Source organism: Phlebotomus papatasi, chromosome 2 (genome assembly GCF_024763615.1).
Source record: "Phlebotomus papatasi isolate M1 chromosome 2, Ppap_2.1, whole genome shotgun sequence".
Classification (NCBI taxonomy): Eukaryota; Metazoa; Arthropoda; class Insecta; order Diptera; family Psychodidae; genus Phlebotomus; species Phlebotomus papatasi.
In genome coordinates this window covers 57,913,452-57,932,713 of record NC_077223.1, presented here as the reverse complement: position 1 = coordinate 57,932,713, position 19,262 = coordinate 57,913,452, and the positions used below count along the sequence as shown (strand labels likewise).

General features: G+C 32.3%; 1 protein-coding gene across 20 annotated transcripts in view; it reads right to left on the bottom strand.

Moving 5' to 3' along the window:
- LOC129801883 (capon-like protein) overlaps positions 1-7,268 on the bottom strand; it is a 184,614-nt gene extending 177,346 nt beyond the window's left edge. For 2 of the 20 annotated variants that reach the window (XM_055847305.1, XM_055847307.1), the window contains exons 1-2: positions 6,682-7,265; positions 6,139-6,475 (exon numbers count right to left, since the gene is read on the bottom strand). In XM_055847305.1, the coding sequence (XP_055703280.1) occupies positions 6,139-6,240 (102 nt within the window). In that variant the 5' untranslated portion in view covers positions 6,241-6,475; positions 6,682-7,265. Of the gene's footprint in view, positions 1-6,138; positions 6,476-6,681 lie in introns of all 20 variants that reach the window. The other 18 variants (XM_055847303.1, XM_055847309.1, XM_055847302.1 and 15 more) reach the window with 15 other exon arrangements.
- Positions 7,269-19,262: the final 11,994 nt, after the last annotated feature.

The following is a 19,262-nucleotide window of genomic DNA, read 5'->3' as shown; positions in this document are numbered from 1 at the left end:
TTTCCAAATCCCAGAAAATAGGGTGGCGAAGCATACCAAACTCTCATAATTAGATGTACATTAATTGTTTCCATGAAGAAAGCTTTGCATATAGTGTTAGAATTTAAGAGGAAAATAAATCATACTCTGACCTTTTCGCTAAAAGACAAAGACCATTGCACACACACGGGATCCACCTCAAAATATACCCGAAATTGAGTATAGCAGTAAGAACATTGAATTTATCGTATTGCTACTATATAATCAGTTGAAACCAATTCAGATACATCCAACGCAGAAAATACTCTTAATTTCTTTCCTATTTCCAGATAAAATGAGAAACTATAAGAAGTAGAATATTTAAGTTAGTAAAAAAAATACGCTAACATTTTCTTTTCAATTTCACAAAATGAGTAGGTAAAAGAGCGGGAAATTAACCTTCATGCGAAATGTCTAATTCATTGACTACGTAAAGAATTGGTGGCGCTGTGTTCAATAAGAAGTCACATGATGTCAAAATACGGATAAAATCCATTGAAAAATGTCTTTGATTTCCATGCTTTTAGTTTTTTGCTATTTTAATCATTCTTTGTAAAAAGTGTAGTGATTTTTTGAAAAATATACAGTCTCAATATATCTCTTAAGTAATTAAAATAATTGAAAGTGGTCCGAAGTTAATTTCAATGGTGCAAAAAATGGTGTTTACATCCTCCCCAGAAAGTGTTTACTTCTACCCCAGGTATTTTGTGAAAAGAGAAAAATACACAGTGACACAAATTTTATTTTTATGGAAAACTCAATTGTTTTTCAGCATCCGCATTACCTTCGATGTATTGCCTATACCCAAGAGTAAAACATGAGGTAAGAAAGATTTTCCAAAAAAACACTGTGTGCTTGGAAAATCGTCTCAAATTCGCATCTATCGAAAATGTTTACAGTAGACTCTCTCTCAATAGGACATATGGGGCAAAATGTCATCAAAATTATCGATAGATTTGGGCATCAAAATCATTATAAATTTCACAAAAAGCGCTCAAATTTTATGAATCACGATAAAACAAGGGGAACTACAGCGAATTTGAATAAATTTGCTTTAAAATCGAACGTGAAAATCGTCATCAAAATTCTGCGCCCGATTGAAAAAGAGCCGATTGAGCGAGAGTCTACTGTATATGTGCCCCAGTCTCCCCTACAAAATATTCGCTTAGATGACATTTAAAATAAATGTAAAAAGACATGTTTTTTAAGGGAAAGAAGAAGGATTGGGAAAAAGTCAGCTTATAGTCTACCGAAAAAGATTAAAATATTTTCTTAAACTCGTAAAATACTAAAACTTTTTTTTCAATTTTATAAAAAAAACAAAAAAAAATAAAAATATTAAATACAGTAATTTATTTTTTTTTTCACTGAAATATTGTTCAATATAGTAACGTTAACTCTTGAAATTAACAACCCCATTACCAAACACAACTTTTTCACTTAGAAAAATAAAGAAAAATGATGTTAGTTTAGAAAATGGGGAAATCTATAATGTGAAATCTCAGAAAGAATATTCCAATTTTTGCATTATGTAATACTCGCATAAAGCAAAAAACACCATAGAATTTTGGAGATTTGCACAGTCAAAAGCTGTAAATTTTATTATCCCTATTGAGAATCAGAATCCTTGTTGATTTATTTAAATCAAACTATCTGTGCAGATGTTACTAACTTTAGGAATGCTTTATTAAAAATGGGAGAAATCTTTAAGACAGGGGAGGATGAGGTAGTTTCAGCCCTGAATTGCAAATTTGATTTTGAGGTCGTTTTATATAAAAATTGTAAAGAGGAATAAAACTCGTGCCTTACAGTTAAAATTAAGGTTACCAAAAATAGAAACAGTTTATCCTTTGATTTAATTGGTCAATTGTGGGGATAATCATTTAACCTGAATGACAAAATGAGTATGGGAAAATTTCACAACAAAATGGATAAGTTTATAAGAAGTAAAAATTTTCGTTTGTTTAAAATTTGAGATACTAGAAGGGATTATTATTTTTTATTCTTTCTAAGATTATAAATACGCAAAACTATTGTCGAGCATGGACATCTTACAGAACTTTAAAAATATTTTTTTATAAATACGCAAGCTTAAGATATTGTCATAATTCTCTACTAACTGCTCAATTTTGGTCATTTTTAAACGCTTGCTTATGAGGAATAACAGATCTGGTAAACCTAATATGGGCTTCATGTCTAATGCCCTAGACACACTTACGACGTTCGTTGGAAAGGTCTTGAAATCCCAGACAATTTTGAACTAGTGCCAAACAGTTATGAAATGATAATGACCTGAGTTTTGAATCGATAGTTCCTTAAATTCAATTGAATTACTCTTGCACTTTAAATGGCAATTTTAAAAAATTTTGATCATATAATGCGTTTTGAAAAGATAATTTCAAGACATAAAAATCGTATTAAAGGATTCAGAATGCTAGAACAAAGCTGAATAATTCTCTGACAACAATTTCTAAAACCTGTCAAAAAATTTAACACTTCTTCAAAAAGATATATCTCGAGTACAGATGGATAAAACTCAATTTGGTCTTTAATATCTTTTAGATGAAGCATTGAGCTACATTTTGTCCACATGACTTATATTCCATATATTATGAAATCCAGCTTTATTGGAAACAAATCATCAGATTTTTATATCTTAACCCTAACATTTATCATCAACTCTAATATCGCGTTTCTTCTAGTGACACATTTCTCACTATATATGCTCAGTCTTGTTATAAAAAGAAAACTCTCAATCTTCCCCATAAGGAGTGTTTTACATTGAATTCTTCCGCAAAATCCGTCTGTGCAGTACTTTTAAATCAATAATTCCACGAGACAGATGTGCATTTCATCGTGAACGAGAAAAGCTCACAAAAAGCACTACTCAAAAGCTCATCCTTAAGCTCTTGAGTTAATGAACATCTGAGGGAAAATTAATGATGTAAGAGACATCCTCAGGAAATCACTCATAAATGAATTGCTCTGAATGGGGATTCGTGCTTGATCTTCATTGTTAATTTATTTGGTCAAGGAATTTGTGTCTCCCAAAACAACTTCTAAAACAAAATACAATAAATCTCTAATGAGAATTGTTTATTTTGAATTGTTAGATTATTTAGTTACTGTTCACTTTACGAGAAAACATGAAGGAGTTGCTCTTCAGGCGTCTGTCACAACTTTCTTCCTAATTGTGAATTGATTAATTCAGTGAAAATCTTGCTTTTGTGAGAACCCTCGTTATTTGTCTCAAGAACGGAATATAGGCAGAAAAAAAATCTGTAAGACAAGAAATGGACTGAAAAAGTACCACATAAATATTATATTGACTATCAGTGTCCGATTTATGGGGCAGTATCTTTCTCTCTCTCGTTGGAAATCAAATTAATTTCCAGGACGATATTTTACTAGCTTTGGGGTAGAACTATGCGGAAAATTTGCAATTTATGGGCGACACAGAGGTCACAAAGTGTCTGGGCAAAGGCCAAGAAAAGAGATCTGTGAGAGGCACGCCTCTTGGAAATATTTACAAGAAAATTTTCTTATCACATCGTTAGTGGGTCAAACGTGTGTATGTATACGTCTGCCGGAAGACACTGGTGTATATGGCATGAATTGCAAAAAGGTGACTGGTTCTTTGACTCTCCAGCACGCGATTCCCTGACCAAGAAGGGCGGGTGACTTCACTAGAGAGCACGAAGATTTTATGGGAGAGACACTGACAAAGATCAAAAAAAAATCTGTTATACCTGAAATAATTGTCAAACATACCGTTTAACATCAGAACTCTCTCTCTTTTGCGTGTGAAGACCCCGCCAAGTATATAATTTTCCATTAAAAACATTGACTTCCGGTGGACTTTTATCGTCTTTTTGTTCAATTCTTTCTTTTTTCTTTTTATTGAGACACTGCCAATTTAAATTTATTCACCTTTTGACTCTTCATGACCTTTCAAAGCATGTTTGTATAAGAAATCATCAGGCACAGAAAAGTTCTATAATATATTCCTTATGGAAGGTTCTAACATCAAAGTGCAGTGTGTTATACGGTTTCCTCTTCAGTAATTGCATCATCTCAATACCATGAACAACATCAGACACTTTGAGAGCATCTGCATGAGGCTGATGATTCACCTTGCTTACCACAAAAACAGGTGAAATATAGAGTGGTGGGAGAATTATGTGATTCCCCAAGAATTTCTAATACATGATTTATTTGCATATTGACTAAGATTTTTTGATGATTGAGTTTACTTCCAAAAAATACTAAAGATGTGCGAAATTTCTCAAATTGACTCAATATTTGTTTAACTGAAACTTAAAGAAGAGACACCTTCACCGAATATGACTACAAAAATTCAAATTTCATGTTAATAAAACATTTCCGTTGAATTTAAATTCAAACTGACAGCTGTCAGATGACGTAAAATTTTGATCAAGGAATTCTCAAACACTCCGTCACGTAAAACTTTCCATCAACTTTTTTTTTTTGGTTATTGTATTACGACGAAGAATTCAGAACTTTTCATATAGCGCGAAAATCCTCCAATCTCGTCTGAAAAATCACTTAAAAGTTTTCTCCTGCAGAAAACTCTTGTACCACACTTTGTCATTGAACCAGGTGTATGCAAAATAAAGCTCAAATATCCCAAAATTCTACTACTGGATTTCCCCCTTGCAGGTGATTTAATTAATTTGTCTCCGGCAAATACATTTTAAATCAATTACAGAGGATTTTATATAGACTTTTTGGGAAATTATTTCATCATTATGAGATGGCCAATGAATCATTTGATTTTGGGTGAGTTACTACCAAGCAAAAAAAAATGTTTCGCCTCATTTGATATTAATTAAATTCAATGCAAATACTTTACCACCGTTTTTCTACTGTACAACCATTTTTTATCACTGATGCATTTATTTGAGTAAATTAATAATTAATTTGTGGAAATAGGATGACGTTTTTTGTGAGTTGCTGCTTTAGTTATGCACTAGCTATATAAATATAATCATGTTGTTCTAATCCAAAATATTCTATCTTACATTAGAAATTAGAAAATAATTGTTGAATACTTATCGAAAGTAACAGAATAATCAAGTAGATGAATCCTTAATTCCTGTTAATTCTAAGACTCTCAAACGCTCTCAACAGTGATAATCTGTTCATTAAAGTACGTAAAATATGTATAGAATTTTAGAATAAATTTCCACCAATTTTTATTATGTTTGATTATGTTTTATATATTTTTACTGATTTAGAACTTTAAAAATTAACTTTAATGCTTCATTCGGAAATATTCTAAATCCTAGAAGGTTACTTGTAATAAAATACTGATTTTTTATTCATGCAGAAGTTTTAAGAACTCGTAAAAACTTTAAAAATTTCATAAATAAAATATTTGATGGTCATATTTTTATTGTTTTATTTTTATAGTTTTATTTGATTTTATTTTTGTCTTAAGAATTGTGGTAAATATCCTTTATTGTTCTATTTTCTAGAACTTCTAACTAATCTTAAATGCGGCTTTAATACCTAATGTGCGAAAAATCAGACGAACACTTGACCTGGTACATGTCAAAAACGTTGAATATTTCAATAGTAAGTTCTATCAACACCCAAAGTGGATTACGATATTTACTTGCGGTGGATCTATGATTAGGAGAAAGTGTCCATGCTTCGTACGATCCCAAGCTTCGTAATGACTAAATTCCTCCCATGTTTCTCAATAAATGTGACTCATCGCACACATATTTTAAAAACTACTTTAAAAAAAAATTAAAAAAGTGCCCAAGCACATTTTTTTCGGAAACATGAAAAATTTAGTCATTAAGATCGTCATTATGGATCGTACGAAACATGGGCCCTTTCCTCTAGATTTTCTAATGTCTTCATTGTCAAATTATTTGTAAGGGTGATTTTATTTTCACTTGAATGATATTAAAAGTATCAACAATTTTTTTTTGAAAGATTTCGTTGCTTTCAAAAAATTATTATTTATCGTAGAATCTTAAAATCCTTTAAAAATTGCAAAATAAAATAGAAACGGTTTTAGGTGTTTCTTTTTAAAGGTATAACGAAATGTTTTTTAGTGTTTAAAGGAAAGGATAATAAATAACTAACCTTGGCCTGAAAGGTGATCCCATGATCGAAGGCTTGATCAGCGTAGAGGGGCACCCTTACGTCAAGATCGTCACTGACGAGATCGTATGGTGTGGATGGCATCTTGTGGCTCTGCTGACTAAACACTGATTTACAGTATCAAGAAATCAAGGGCATCCTTTTGTTCTCCGCACACCTCAGACGAAATCTCACGGATTTTGTGAGTGTCTGCTGTAGAAGGAGTCCCTGTTGAGCCTCCCACTGATTCTCCACACTCATTAAATCCACTTAATTGAACTCTTTTTTTTTTCTTCACTTATTCTCCAGATTTACCCAATTGATCACTGAATTTGGCACACTATTTCATTAGAAAAAAACACAGACTAATTAAATATTACGATTCTCCTCAATCTTCAGTGTAGAAATTGAGCAGGAAAGACTTTTCTCAGGACATTCTTGAGAACTATCCATGGAAGCTCCCCGGAATGTCCTAGGAAATGTCAGAAAAAATCCCTAAGATCAATCAAATGATTTCTATAATGAATATTTTTCAATTTTTTTCACCAGATTGGCGTTTTGAGAGCATAGTAAAAAAGCCAGAAAGAAGATGTGAGAAGTCAGCGTCAGTTTGGAATCCCATGAAGATGGGACTTGCCGCTAAAAATAGCATCAAATGGCAAAATTATACATAAAGAGTTTTGTGTGAGTTTTGTGAATATTGTGGCGCAGCGATGGGATGGTTTTTTTACTCTCACCACTCGCGTCTTTTTTATTTAAATAGGCCACAGAGTCATGTTTATTTTAAAATCATCAATCTTTCGCAGTTCTTGGACTCCTCTATCTACATCAGAAGAAATATTTTCAGCCCTTTCTGCTCAATTTCCAGGGACTTTCATCTCACAGAGCACCACTTCCGACCGCTCTAAGCTTACAATCACAAACCGTGAGTCGGTTTAGACAACTTCACACTCCTGCGGAAGGAAGCACCAAAAATCCGCTTCTTTAGGACTCCAACCACGTGATACGGAAAATGTGGTGGCTCTATTCCCAAAAGGAAGCACGAGGATGTCGGGGTGAAAAAGCGGATTGAGGTGAACGAGGAACGCGATCCAGCCGACACAACGGACACTTTGTGACTGAACGCGAAGCCGTTGAACAAGTCTGCGCAGAGCGGGTTCTTTCAAACAAAAAGCGGAAGCAACGTGCTTTTCCGAGACAGAACTATGTGCTGGTGTTATAGGAGAGACAAAGATGCCCAGACAAGACAGCTGGAGTGCATTCATACTGCCTTTCAGTGTGTGACGTGCGCTTTTACAAGAGAACGAGGATGGCTAGTGGCTGAAGCAGCCGACGATTTGGTCAGAGACTGAGCGTCAAACCCTAAGGAATTCTCAAGAGATGTTTCTCAACACCAAAGGGGCTTATAAGCTAACAGTTTAGAGTCAAAAGTTTCAATTACAAAAAAAAATAAATGAACAATAATAAAGTTTAAATCCTTTAAAATTCATAATCATTGTTCTCCATGTGGGCTAGTCCTTGCTGCACACGTATTATCCTTTATTACGTATCAACCCTTAAAGGACGGTTAAACCATTATACGACCTATTTTTTCATTTACTTCTATACTTTCTATAAAATGTTTAATTAAATATTCTTTCTTCTTTACAATAGATAGAATAGTACGATAGAATAATGAACCGTCAAGCAAAATACAGTACGCACAGTACGACTCTAATAATGTCAACAAAAAAATTAAAAAGATCGCATGAAATCCGAGATGGTATAGTACAATGCCCTAGACACACTTACGACTTAAGCCGAGAGACGACTTTCAGTAGAAAATGATGGAAATGTAGTTTCACCATTATTTCTAATATAATTACGCTAAGCCGTCTCTAGGCTAATCCTTAGGTCTGTCAAGACTCTAAGATATCTTAGGATTAAAAAAAATGTTTTGGATGAAATAGGATGGAGTTGGTGAGAAGTGAGGGTAATGTTAATGATCATTGAGTCAACTTAGAACAGGGGGATCTGGAGGTCCCTGAAAAACCCTATCGCTATGACTAACCGCGTTTAGTCTCCAGATTTTGGTAGCAGCCGAACGAGAGAGAGAGTAAAAAAGTAGATTTTTTTATTATTATTCGTATAATAGTCATAGCGATTCAATTTCTGGCTAGCCCTGCAAAATACGATATCTACTAAAAGTAACATGATAATTTTTAATAGACATCTTGGTCAATCCTGAGGAAAATGATCTTAGACCTTATGTGTATCTATTCATTTTCAGAAGTGTTAGGGACATTCTGGGCCCTATTTCGACAATGAAGCATCAGACCACCGAAAGTTTGGCCGAAATGTTCGCCTAGCACATATCCAAAAATAAACTAAATAAATAATGCCGTTCTCAAAATAAACCAAAAAACATGGTTGTGTCGGGGATGAAGGGAGAAGAGGGGAAAAAGTAAAAGATCGTCTAGAGATAATGTTTTTAATTGAGGATCACCAAAGACCTGAAGTTGATATCTTTTACCGTTTAAGCTCCGGACTCCGGAGCAGTGATAAGTTGGAAAAAAACCTCGAAGATTTAAATTAAATTTACCCTAGGTTTTCTGAAATAAACCTTATACCGGTTTCAGACCTAAGGTTTAGCTATATGGCTTAACTGCTCTAATTTCTTATCAATTACGATTTTTTGGAAAAATTTGACTTAGGATTGGATTACTAGAGACAAATGACCTACTATTTTCTCCAAAAGCAATAAAATTGCTCGTTATGTAGGATACACTCGACTCTTCGTTATCCGGCTAGCTGGGGGACAAAATGACATTTAGGTTTTTTGAATGATCAACGGTTTTTCTATTTTGTGCTGTGTGAATTTATTTTCTGCCTGACAAAGAACAAGAGAATTTTCTTCATGGTGTGCTTATGTTTCATTTTTTATCACAATTATGTATTAAAAACTTCGATACAATGATAATAGTACTTTAATTCACTCTGGAGAAACTTCATGTTTAGTAAAAATAATTTTTAATACATCAACCGCCAGTGTTTGGCAGCTGTCACCCGGATAACGAAGAGCTGAGTGTATTGAGACCTTCGGAAACTGGGCTAAACCTCTAGTCTGAAGACCGCTTTAAATAGCTTATTTGGCATTCGCCGATGTAGATCTTGATTTTAAAGTGTCAAACTTTAATATTAAAGACAAGAGGGTAAAAAATTGTGGGTCAGAAAAATCACTTTTTCTGACATATTACAGCAAAACATAACTTAAGGCCTTAGAATTTTTTTTCGGTGTTCCAAGCGTCCTTAAAGGGTTAAACTAAAATATAACAAACTACACAATATAATTAACCCTTTAACGACGAGACACTTTTTACGGACTGAAAATCAACAATAAAAATTAATCTGAGAAACATAATCAATGATGAGTCTTACATCTAACCTTGGAAAGTCCAATAGAGTCTGATTCGGTGTATTTTGTGCTTCTATGAACGATAGGGACAAAAATAGCCAAAAAATTTAAGTAATTTTTCTGACAATACCAATGAATAATATTTTTCGCTTTAATGAAAAATATTGCGTATGGGTATTGTAGTTTTTATTGCCAAAAAGGTTTTGCTGGAAAAATTGGAAGTATAAAAAATAAATAAAATCAATTATGAATTTGAGAATTTAAAAATTCGCCATTTTTTAGTTTAAATATTTACTACATAGCAAATAGCTAGAGACTTGCAAAAAATATTCTAGATTCCGTCAACCTTCTACTTTGCAATTATGTATAGACAGACATAAGAAAAAAATAGTAGGTGAGATTATTAAGAATCTCACCTAATAACTTTAAGTAGTCAGGAAAAATTATTTTCTTTATGGGACACCGGTATTCCAATCGTCCTTAAAGGGTTAAATTCAGATGCATATGGCAAACATCTTTAAGTTTTCTTTAATTTTAAAGCTGGGAACTGGTAAAAATAAAGGATCAAATTGATCCAAATTTGATCCATCCTTTGCAAAAGTATTAAATTTGGATCAATTTGATCCTTTTATTTTTACCAGAGCCAAAAAGGTCAAAAGAGCCTTTTCAACCTTTAAATAAAGAAATTTTTGTTACATTTCAATTTTAGGTTTAAAGATATTTAATACTTTAAAATTACAGCTCTTGATCTCAGATTTTACCAGAATCCTGCTGAAATCTGGTATCACATTTGTTCATTACAATTATAATGCCATTCACAATGTGCATTCAAATGCGTGAATTTTAATTTTGAATCACTTAAGAATTTGATCTATTTATTGGAAAAGTATATTTGGCCCGGAAGAGAATCATAATAAATTATCGAATCAAAACTTTATATAAAGGAATTTGAATCATTTTTTGCAAACCAAGTCAATCTTCTTATCAATATAATAGACAAAATACTAAAAATATTATGTTCACAATAATTCAGTGATCGTCGGATGGGAAATTTCAGCCCAGAATAAAAAACTTTTCTTCCCATTTTTTTGCTTTCGGTGCCTTATGCACCTTCTTCAGTGGCTATAGGAGCAATTTTATTACACAAAATTAATTTACAAATTTACTTTTTCATCTTCATCTTTTCACTCAATCGAAAATGTCAGGTTTCTGGGGCTTTGTCTTTCTTGGGGACCAAGGAGATGTCTTCACTGGGTACATTTATTTCGAATATTATGTGAGTCAAGTACACAAATCATACATTTGAATGCTCATTAGCGATAATTAATGTGAATTGCATTAGAACTGTAATGAGCCAGTGTGATAACGCCATAATACCTGTATCAGAGAAGTTGATTAGTACGTGGAATTCATTAATATCCAAACTGAATGGCCGATATCTTTAGAAGAAAATAAAATAGCACATTTTATAGAAAACGGACACTTTTCGATAACTTGTTTTATTCTCAATATGGGGCAATTTACTGTGATTTACAATAAGTTTTTAAATCATTGCTATATTAGCCTAAAAATATTTTTTTTTACTAAAAATGAAAAAGCTTTTTATTCTGAGAAATAAAATTCACTAAAAATATAAAGGGCCAATCCATCTCAAAACGACCGAAAAAATCGCAAATCGAGGGGTCATGGTCTTAGATGTTTTTGAATTTTACATATGTTAAAGTACACGATAAAATAATATACCCCTACACATGTGTCAATATGTAGATTTTTTTTTAAACGGAATTTCAAAAAAAATTTTTTTTTGTATTTTTTCAAAAATAATCCAAAAAATTTTTTTTTGAAAAACTAAAAGAAAACAAAAAAACATAATTAGTACATGTGTTTAATATGATTTTTTTTTTTTCGTCCGAAAAAAAAATATCAAAATGCATCTAAATTTATCTGAATTCTACCATAATATTTTCATCACCAAAAAATATTTATTATTTTCCAGGCAGTTAAATACGATATTCCATTTGAAAATCTCCCCTTTTATCTGTCTCTCTTGAGCGTCAGAAAAATAATAAACTCCCGTCACGTCTCCATTATTCATAATCATATTGACTTGGTGAGTGATAGAGCATGACGTTGAGGGCAGAAAAAGTGAGGAAAAATGTTTATGATCTGTGTTAGAAATTGTGTCTATAAGCATCGAATCAGCAAACAGCGCAATTCTTGATGCATTTCCAAGAAATTGTGAATATTTTCCCCGCAAAAAAGGGCATTATTTGTGCATTTTATTTTGTTTTTATGGTCAAAAAAATTTATTCGTGTATGCATAATTTTTGCAAAGAAAATGCTGTCTCAATGCTTGTGAATTTTGCAACATGGAAAAAGACTCATGCAGAAAGTGCCATGAATTTGATATTCAATCGCACTGAGAGGGTTGTTTTCCATTCGACGAAAACCTCATAATTTGCCACTTGTTGGAGATGGAAAGTTGAATTTTCTCAGTTGAATTGGTTGGTGATATTGGAGAAAAGGTTGGTCATCTGTTTTCAGGATGGTCCATTTCAATTTACCATCGAGAAAACTTATTGATAAATGTGTATTTGCTTACAGGAACTGGGATTATTTTGTGGTTAGTGGTATAAATCTCATTATTTTTAGGAGGGGGTTAATTTTGAATTAGGCACCAAGAATTAGGGGAAATTGGGGCACCACCAAACACTGCATTTTTTTAATACACAAAAAAAATATTTTGTAAAAATGTTCGTAAATGTTTGTGAATTCCTATGGAGGAGTTTCAAAATGCTCGTGAATCGTATAACCCACAAACAAGTTCGTAAAAGTTTGTACTTTTTTCACAAACATTGTTCGTAACATGATCATTTGACGAACATTTTTTGTACTTTTACAAACATTTGTTCGTAAATGTTCGTGAACACACAAAAAATGTCCGTAAATTTTTTTTCATTTGTTAGTAAATGTTCGTAAAATATTCTACAGGAAAACAAACATTTACGAACAAATGACAAAATTTTACGAACATTTTTGTGTGTTTACGAACATTTACAAACAAATGTTTGTAAAAGTACAAAAAATGTTCGTCAAATGATCATGTTACGAACAATATTTGTGAAAAAGTACAAACTTTTGCGAACTTGTTTGTGGGTTATACGATTCACGAGCATTTTGTAACTCCACCATAGGAATTCACAAATATTTACGAACATTTTTACAAAATATTTTTTCTGTGTAGGATATTCGACTTCAGAGGACAAGACTTATACAAATTTTTATGCATTATAGAGATGCTTGTTCTGAAAAAATGGTCGAGATAGTCCAAATAGTTTAGAAATAAAAATTAGTGTTTGGTGGTGCCCCAGTTTCCCCTATATAAGTTTCAGACTTAAGGTGTAATCCCACTTCCTCAGTGTCTCAAAGTACAAAAAAAAAACAATTTCAAATTTTTGTTTTAAAATGACAGATCATTTTGTCACTAATTTGTCTAATTTCTAATCGTTAGACTAAATTTTTCAAAATTAAATTATATGGCTAAATTTTGGATCTAAAACCTGTATTATTATCCACACTTATGTCCTAGACAAACTAACGACTTAAGCCGAGAGACGACTTAGTGGAAAATAATGGAAATGTATTTTAACCATTATTTCCAATATAATTACGCTAAGCCGTCTCTCGGCTAATCCTCATGGCTATCAAGACCCTTACGACTTAAGCCGAGAGACGGCTTAACCTAATTATAATCAAAATAGTTATGTTATATTACAAAATGTCCAATAGATTGCCACTAATTAAGCCGTTTCTCTACTTAAACCGTGAAACGGAGGGGTTCTTATAATTAATTTTCTTAAGAATGTATATAATTTTGTAATAATTTTGTAAGAATTGTAATAATTTTCTTAATGCGTGGGTCGCGAATTATAGGAAAAACAGCATATTTTCTTGACATTTTTTTTCAACATAATAAATAAAAATTTAATTCGAGCTCTCAAACATTTAAAAGTATAACATTTTAACTATATTTCTTGAAATTTTCATTTCAAAATTTAATAAAACCAGCCGTTTAAAAGCCAGTTTATGAAAAATTATAGTTTTTGGTGAACAAAATTTCTCATAGTATATTCATATAACATCAAAAAACTAAATATTTCCTGTTAGTTGATGAGTTAAACTCGTACTTGAATGGTAGATTTTTTTATCTTGATCACAACTTATTTTACAGGACAAAATATGGTGTAAAATACGCCGAAAATAGTTTCTTTTTGTATAAAATTCTACCAAAAATCAAAATTTCATTTTAAAAAATTCTACTGTTCAAGTACGAGTTTAACTCATGTCATCAGCTAACAGGAAATATTTAATTCTTTTTTTATTTCTGATAAACACACTCTGAGAAAACTTGTCCACGGAAAAGCACGTTTTTTTCAAAATAAGTCTCCGAAAATTAGGTCCCACACTGAGAGAAATCTAAAAAAGTTAAAATAACACTCCGGAAATGTTTATTTTACCCTGCAGTATTGATCCGAAATCGGTGTAAATATTATGCTTTTTAGGTGTGTTATGGGTTAAAGTTACTCTTTTTCATGTTAATTTTACCCTTAAAAAGGTGTAAAATTAACATTAAAAAATGTTGATATATTTTTACACCTAAAAATGTTAAAGTTATGAGGAAAAAAAGTTAATCGCACCTCCGTTTTTTCTCAGTACAACGGCTGATTTTTAAATATTTTTATATGAAAATTTCAGAAAATGTAGTTTAAATGTTTTTCTTTTATATGCTTAATTAAAATAATTTTTTTATATTGAAAAAAATAAATAAAATATTGTATTTTTCAGTCTTTTTGACCCACGTAACCCCTTAAATTTAATAATAATTTAAAATTTCTTTATGAAAAAGCATATTAATACTATTTAAATCTATTTAAACTAATTTTTGTGAGCCAAGTCCGGTTTTTCTTACGAGCATAGTTAGATCTAATTGTGATTCAGCTAGTAGAATGCTGGTTTAATGATACATCTGTTCTGAATTCTAAAGGCTAAGGCTGAGGGAACTAAGGTATTAAAGATATTTTATGACAGGAATTCCCCACTAAATTTAATTCCGTAGGACATTATTACTGACAACCCTATTCTTGTATACGAAAACATAGCGAGAAGATCTAGGGGAAAGTGACCATGCTTGATACGATCCAAGCTTGATAATAACAATTTTTTTCCTGTGTTAATCAATAGTTATGACTCATCGCAATATATTTCAATAGCTGGTGCTAAGCCTCACATTTCCTAAAAAAATTAGGATCCTAGCCCTTTTTTCCTAATTTCAGGAAGCAAAAATCAAAAATAGGCCCAAAAACTGTAATTTTGATACATGATATTTCATAAGTATTTCTTAATTAATGTCGCTGTTCACGAAAACTACTATCATAGGCACATAGAGGGGTCATCAGTACTAATATTTATGTAAAAATATTTTTACTTGGGAACACTGTTTTTGTGGGTGGTAACAAATTCATAAATTCTACTTGTGTCCATCCTATATTCTAAGAAGGGTCCATGAATGATAATTTAAATATTGCAACTCTATCATTAGATGTGATTCTTTCATAATTACACCTATTGTAATCCTCCAATTTTATCGACAATTGACATAGCCTTCAACCCTGTTGTCTGAATTTTAAAGTTGCAGAGCGACATTTTCATGTACTCACAGTGAAAAAATGGTTTTCGCTAGCGCCCTAATGTCATAAAAACATGGCTTAGAAAAATTACATAAAAGTGATTTTAAAACTAATAACCAGTCTTACAAACGACTTAAGCAGATAGATTAGAGTTCCGTCTAAATATTGATGTGCAATTTTTTGTATCCGGTGAATTTTTTGCAGTGAAAATGGGCTTCCGAATTGTCGAATCAATTATTATACAAGAAGGCCCCGAACCCAACTTGTATAAAAATCGCTACTGAATTTCCATTTTCTTCTTGAGGAAAATCTAAGGATTTCCAAGAACTATTTGAGGTTGGATTATGAACCTAATAAGTGAGACATTTTTTGTCATAGTGGAAGAATCGCTTCGCTTTGTGTGTTAATCAGAAAATAATCACAAACCTTGGACATCATTTTACAGTATCAAGCATGGTCACTTTCCCCTAGTTCCTCTTTGTGATACTGTCTTTCCGTTTTTGTTTAATCAAATTCGATGAAGTTGTTTGAATAATAGAATTTTGCATGTATTTCCCGTATTCAAAGTTAAAAACCTTTTGCTTGAATCTTTTATTCTAAAATTCAAAATCTAATTTATTATTAGTTAAGATATCTCTCTTTTTTAAAAATAAAGTAGACTTAATACTTCCCCCTGTGAATATAATCCCTATCCCTCAAAGGAGTCCTTGTCACAGAAGCTGTGATTGCGAATATACTTCAGTAAACTCAAGAAGAAAACGACTAGCACGTTTTTGCGTTTTTCTCGTTTTTCTTTTGAGTGAAAATTTATTGAATGGATTTTCAATTTTCTCAATGACTTCCATACTAACTTTCTAGATACTCCATTCACCAGACAACTATATCAGTTTCCCCATTATATGGTATTTCTCTTTCTATACCATATAACTTCTGGTGGAGACAAAGACTGGAAGACTAGAACCATACCAAAATTGTATAGAATAAGATGCCTTCAAGTGCATTTCCTTATCGAAAAATGTCGCGTTAACGGGAGTGCTCGCAATAGGAATAGTTCAACTTTATAGTTGGAGTTGCTGCACGTGCTTTACGCGCTGCTACCTCACCAAATAAGTTCAATGCCTTCGCGCAATCATCGTAATTACAGACTCACGGAAAATTCTTCACAGCCCTCACTTACTTGCACAGAAAATAATTTTGCGATGCATCTTCAGTCCCAAAAGATGATAAAATGTTCTCCCAGGAATTTATAATTGGACTTCTGAATGATCACCCAGAAATTGTCGTTCTTGCAGAGTCGTGAGAAGAAAACACACCTGTCAATCCGGTTTTCCTCAAAATACACCTCAACATCGTGCAATCACAACCAATTGCATTAGACCACAATCGAGGTGATCAACACCAAAGGGTTTATCACTTAAAACTTTTCAACATTTTCAAGTTTTTCCGCCCTAGAATCATCTCTAAGGATTTACGAAAAGTTTACAATTTATTTAAAAAAAAAATCATCCTAAAAAAATATTTTAAGTTTTTATATGGTTTGCCCAGTAAAAAAGTATATAAACAATTTATACTCCAGGAAAGTAAACATTAGTCAAACGTTATCGTATTTATAATTTGAATCCAGACTAAAAAGTACGTATTTTGAGAGGCGCAAATTGTAATTAATAATTCCTTATTTTCCATATCCCTTGCTTTTGAATCCTTTAAAAGCTTCTACACATTTGTGAGATATTTACATCAGAATAAACCATTTCTGGAGGCAGCATTAAAGATTCAATTTGTATCTTCCGCAAAATGCCTGGATAAATATTTTTACTTCTTTTCTATTTGATAGAGCTATTGCAAACATCAAAACTTTCATATTTTTTATTGTTCGAACACCACATAGAGAGCAGTTATAATCCCTCGATTTTGAGTATACATATTGTGACTCCTTACCCCCAAGGGGTCATACTTTGACAGTATTTTGGAAATCTAAAATTTCAATTTATTTTACATCACGCTGTTTGTCCATTTGGCCGCCTGTCCTTCCACCCGGCCGTTACCACGCCTAGAGGCCAAACGGTTAGAGATAGAGACTTGGGACCTTCGAATTACCGTTATTTTAGGAGTGATTTAAAGATCTTTTCATGTCCTCAAATACTCTTTAAAACCTATCTAAAAAAGCAAAATAAAATATCTAAGAGGTTTTGAAAAGCAGAGAAAAAATTAAATTCATGTTAATCCTTTAAGGCCCATTGGAACACCGGTGTCTCATAAAGGAAATAATTTTTCCTGACCACCTAAAGTTATTTTTTTCTTATGTCTGTACATATTTGTAAAGTAGAAGGTTGAAGGAATCTAGAATATTTTTTGCAAGTCTCCAGCTATTTGCTATGTAGTAAATATTTAAGCTCAAAAATGAGGAATTTTTAAATTCTCAAATTCATAATTGATTTTATTTATTTTTTTATAATTCAGATTTTTTTAAGCAAAACCCTTTTGGCAATAAAAACTACAATACTCATACGTAATATTTTTCATTAAAACGAAAAATATTATTCATTGGTATTGTCAGAAAAATTACTTAAATTTTTGGGCTATTTTTGTCCCTATCGTTCATAGAAGCTCAAAATACACAGAATCAGACTCTGTTGGTCTTTCCAAGGTTAGATGTAAGACTTATCATTGATTATGTTTCTCAGTTTAATTTTTATTGTTGATTTTCAGTCCGTAAAAAGTGTCTCGTCGTTAAAGGGTTAATGAATGGTGCCAGCCAAAATCCCGTATGATCAAAATCCTGAAAGGGACGAAATTATACGGAGGACAATGCGTAGAATAAATTCCTACACAGAAAATTTCTCTTTGGTCCTAAAACGCACGGGTGCAATCTTGAGGATAGCCATGACACTTTTAGGAATTTAGGATTTTTCTTTCAGGATTTTGGTCCTTTCGGGATTTTAGCTTTTGGGATTTTGGTTTTCAGAATTTTGGCTTTACGGGATTTTGGCTTTTCTGGATTTTGAACTATTCGAGATTTTAGTTTGCAGGATTTAGGCTTTGCGTGATTTTGACCTATTTACGATTTACGGGATTTTGGCTTTTCTGAATTTTGGTCCATTTGGGATTTCGATATATTCGGGATTTTAATTTGCGGGATTTAGGCTTTTTGAGATTTTGATTGAGTCTGGAATTTGGCTTTTGGGATTTTGGCTTTTTGGAATTTTGGCTCTTCGCAAAGTTGACCTATTTGGGATTTTGGTGTGCGGGTTTGAGGCTTTTCGGAATTTTGGCCGATTCAGGATTTTGGCTTTCAGGATGTTGGGCTTTTCTGGATTTTCACTTTCGGTATTTGGACTTTTCGAGATTTTGGTCAATTCGGGATTTTCTCTTTTCGGGATTTTGACCCATTCGGATTATCGAGCCATTCGAGAATTTGGTTTTCGGAACTTAGTCTTTTCCGGTTTCTGGCAGATTCTGAATTTTGGCTTTCAGGATTTTAATCCATTCGGGACTTTTGCTTTCGGGATTTTTACCCGAACCCGGTTATGATCTTTTAATCGAATCAAAATAGAGAAATTTATTTATTTATTTCTAGGCAAAATTCGAGGAATAAAAAACTCTTCTTTCTAAACAAAATCTAGAAGAATCTTAGTTATGAAGCACGTCTATTTTCCCCACTATATTTAGATAAGGGGTATTTAAGTGTGTTGCCCTTATTATTTAAAATTGTGAATGGAGAAATTAAACAATTTACTTCGAAATTTATTTGAAAGGTATTGGAATTTCGAAAAAAAATGGTATCTCTCAGTTTTCGCTGCCTCAGCTATTTACACCTACCCAAGCTACGTGGGTGCTCTTAGAAGAGGAAAAAACATCTCGGATTAAAGATAAGGATGTTATACGAAATAATTGGAGTTGAGCATGGCTAAATATATCAACCAATTTTGCATGTACAATAAAAAGGAATAAACACTATAATCTTTCACATTGCTATTGTACTTTCAATTTTGATTAAAAAAAAAATTAATAATTGTTTAACCCTTTAAGGACGATTGCGTCACCCG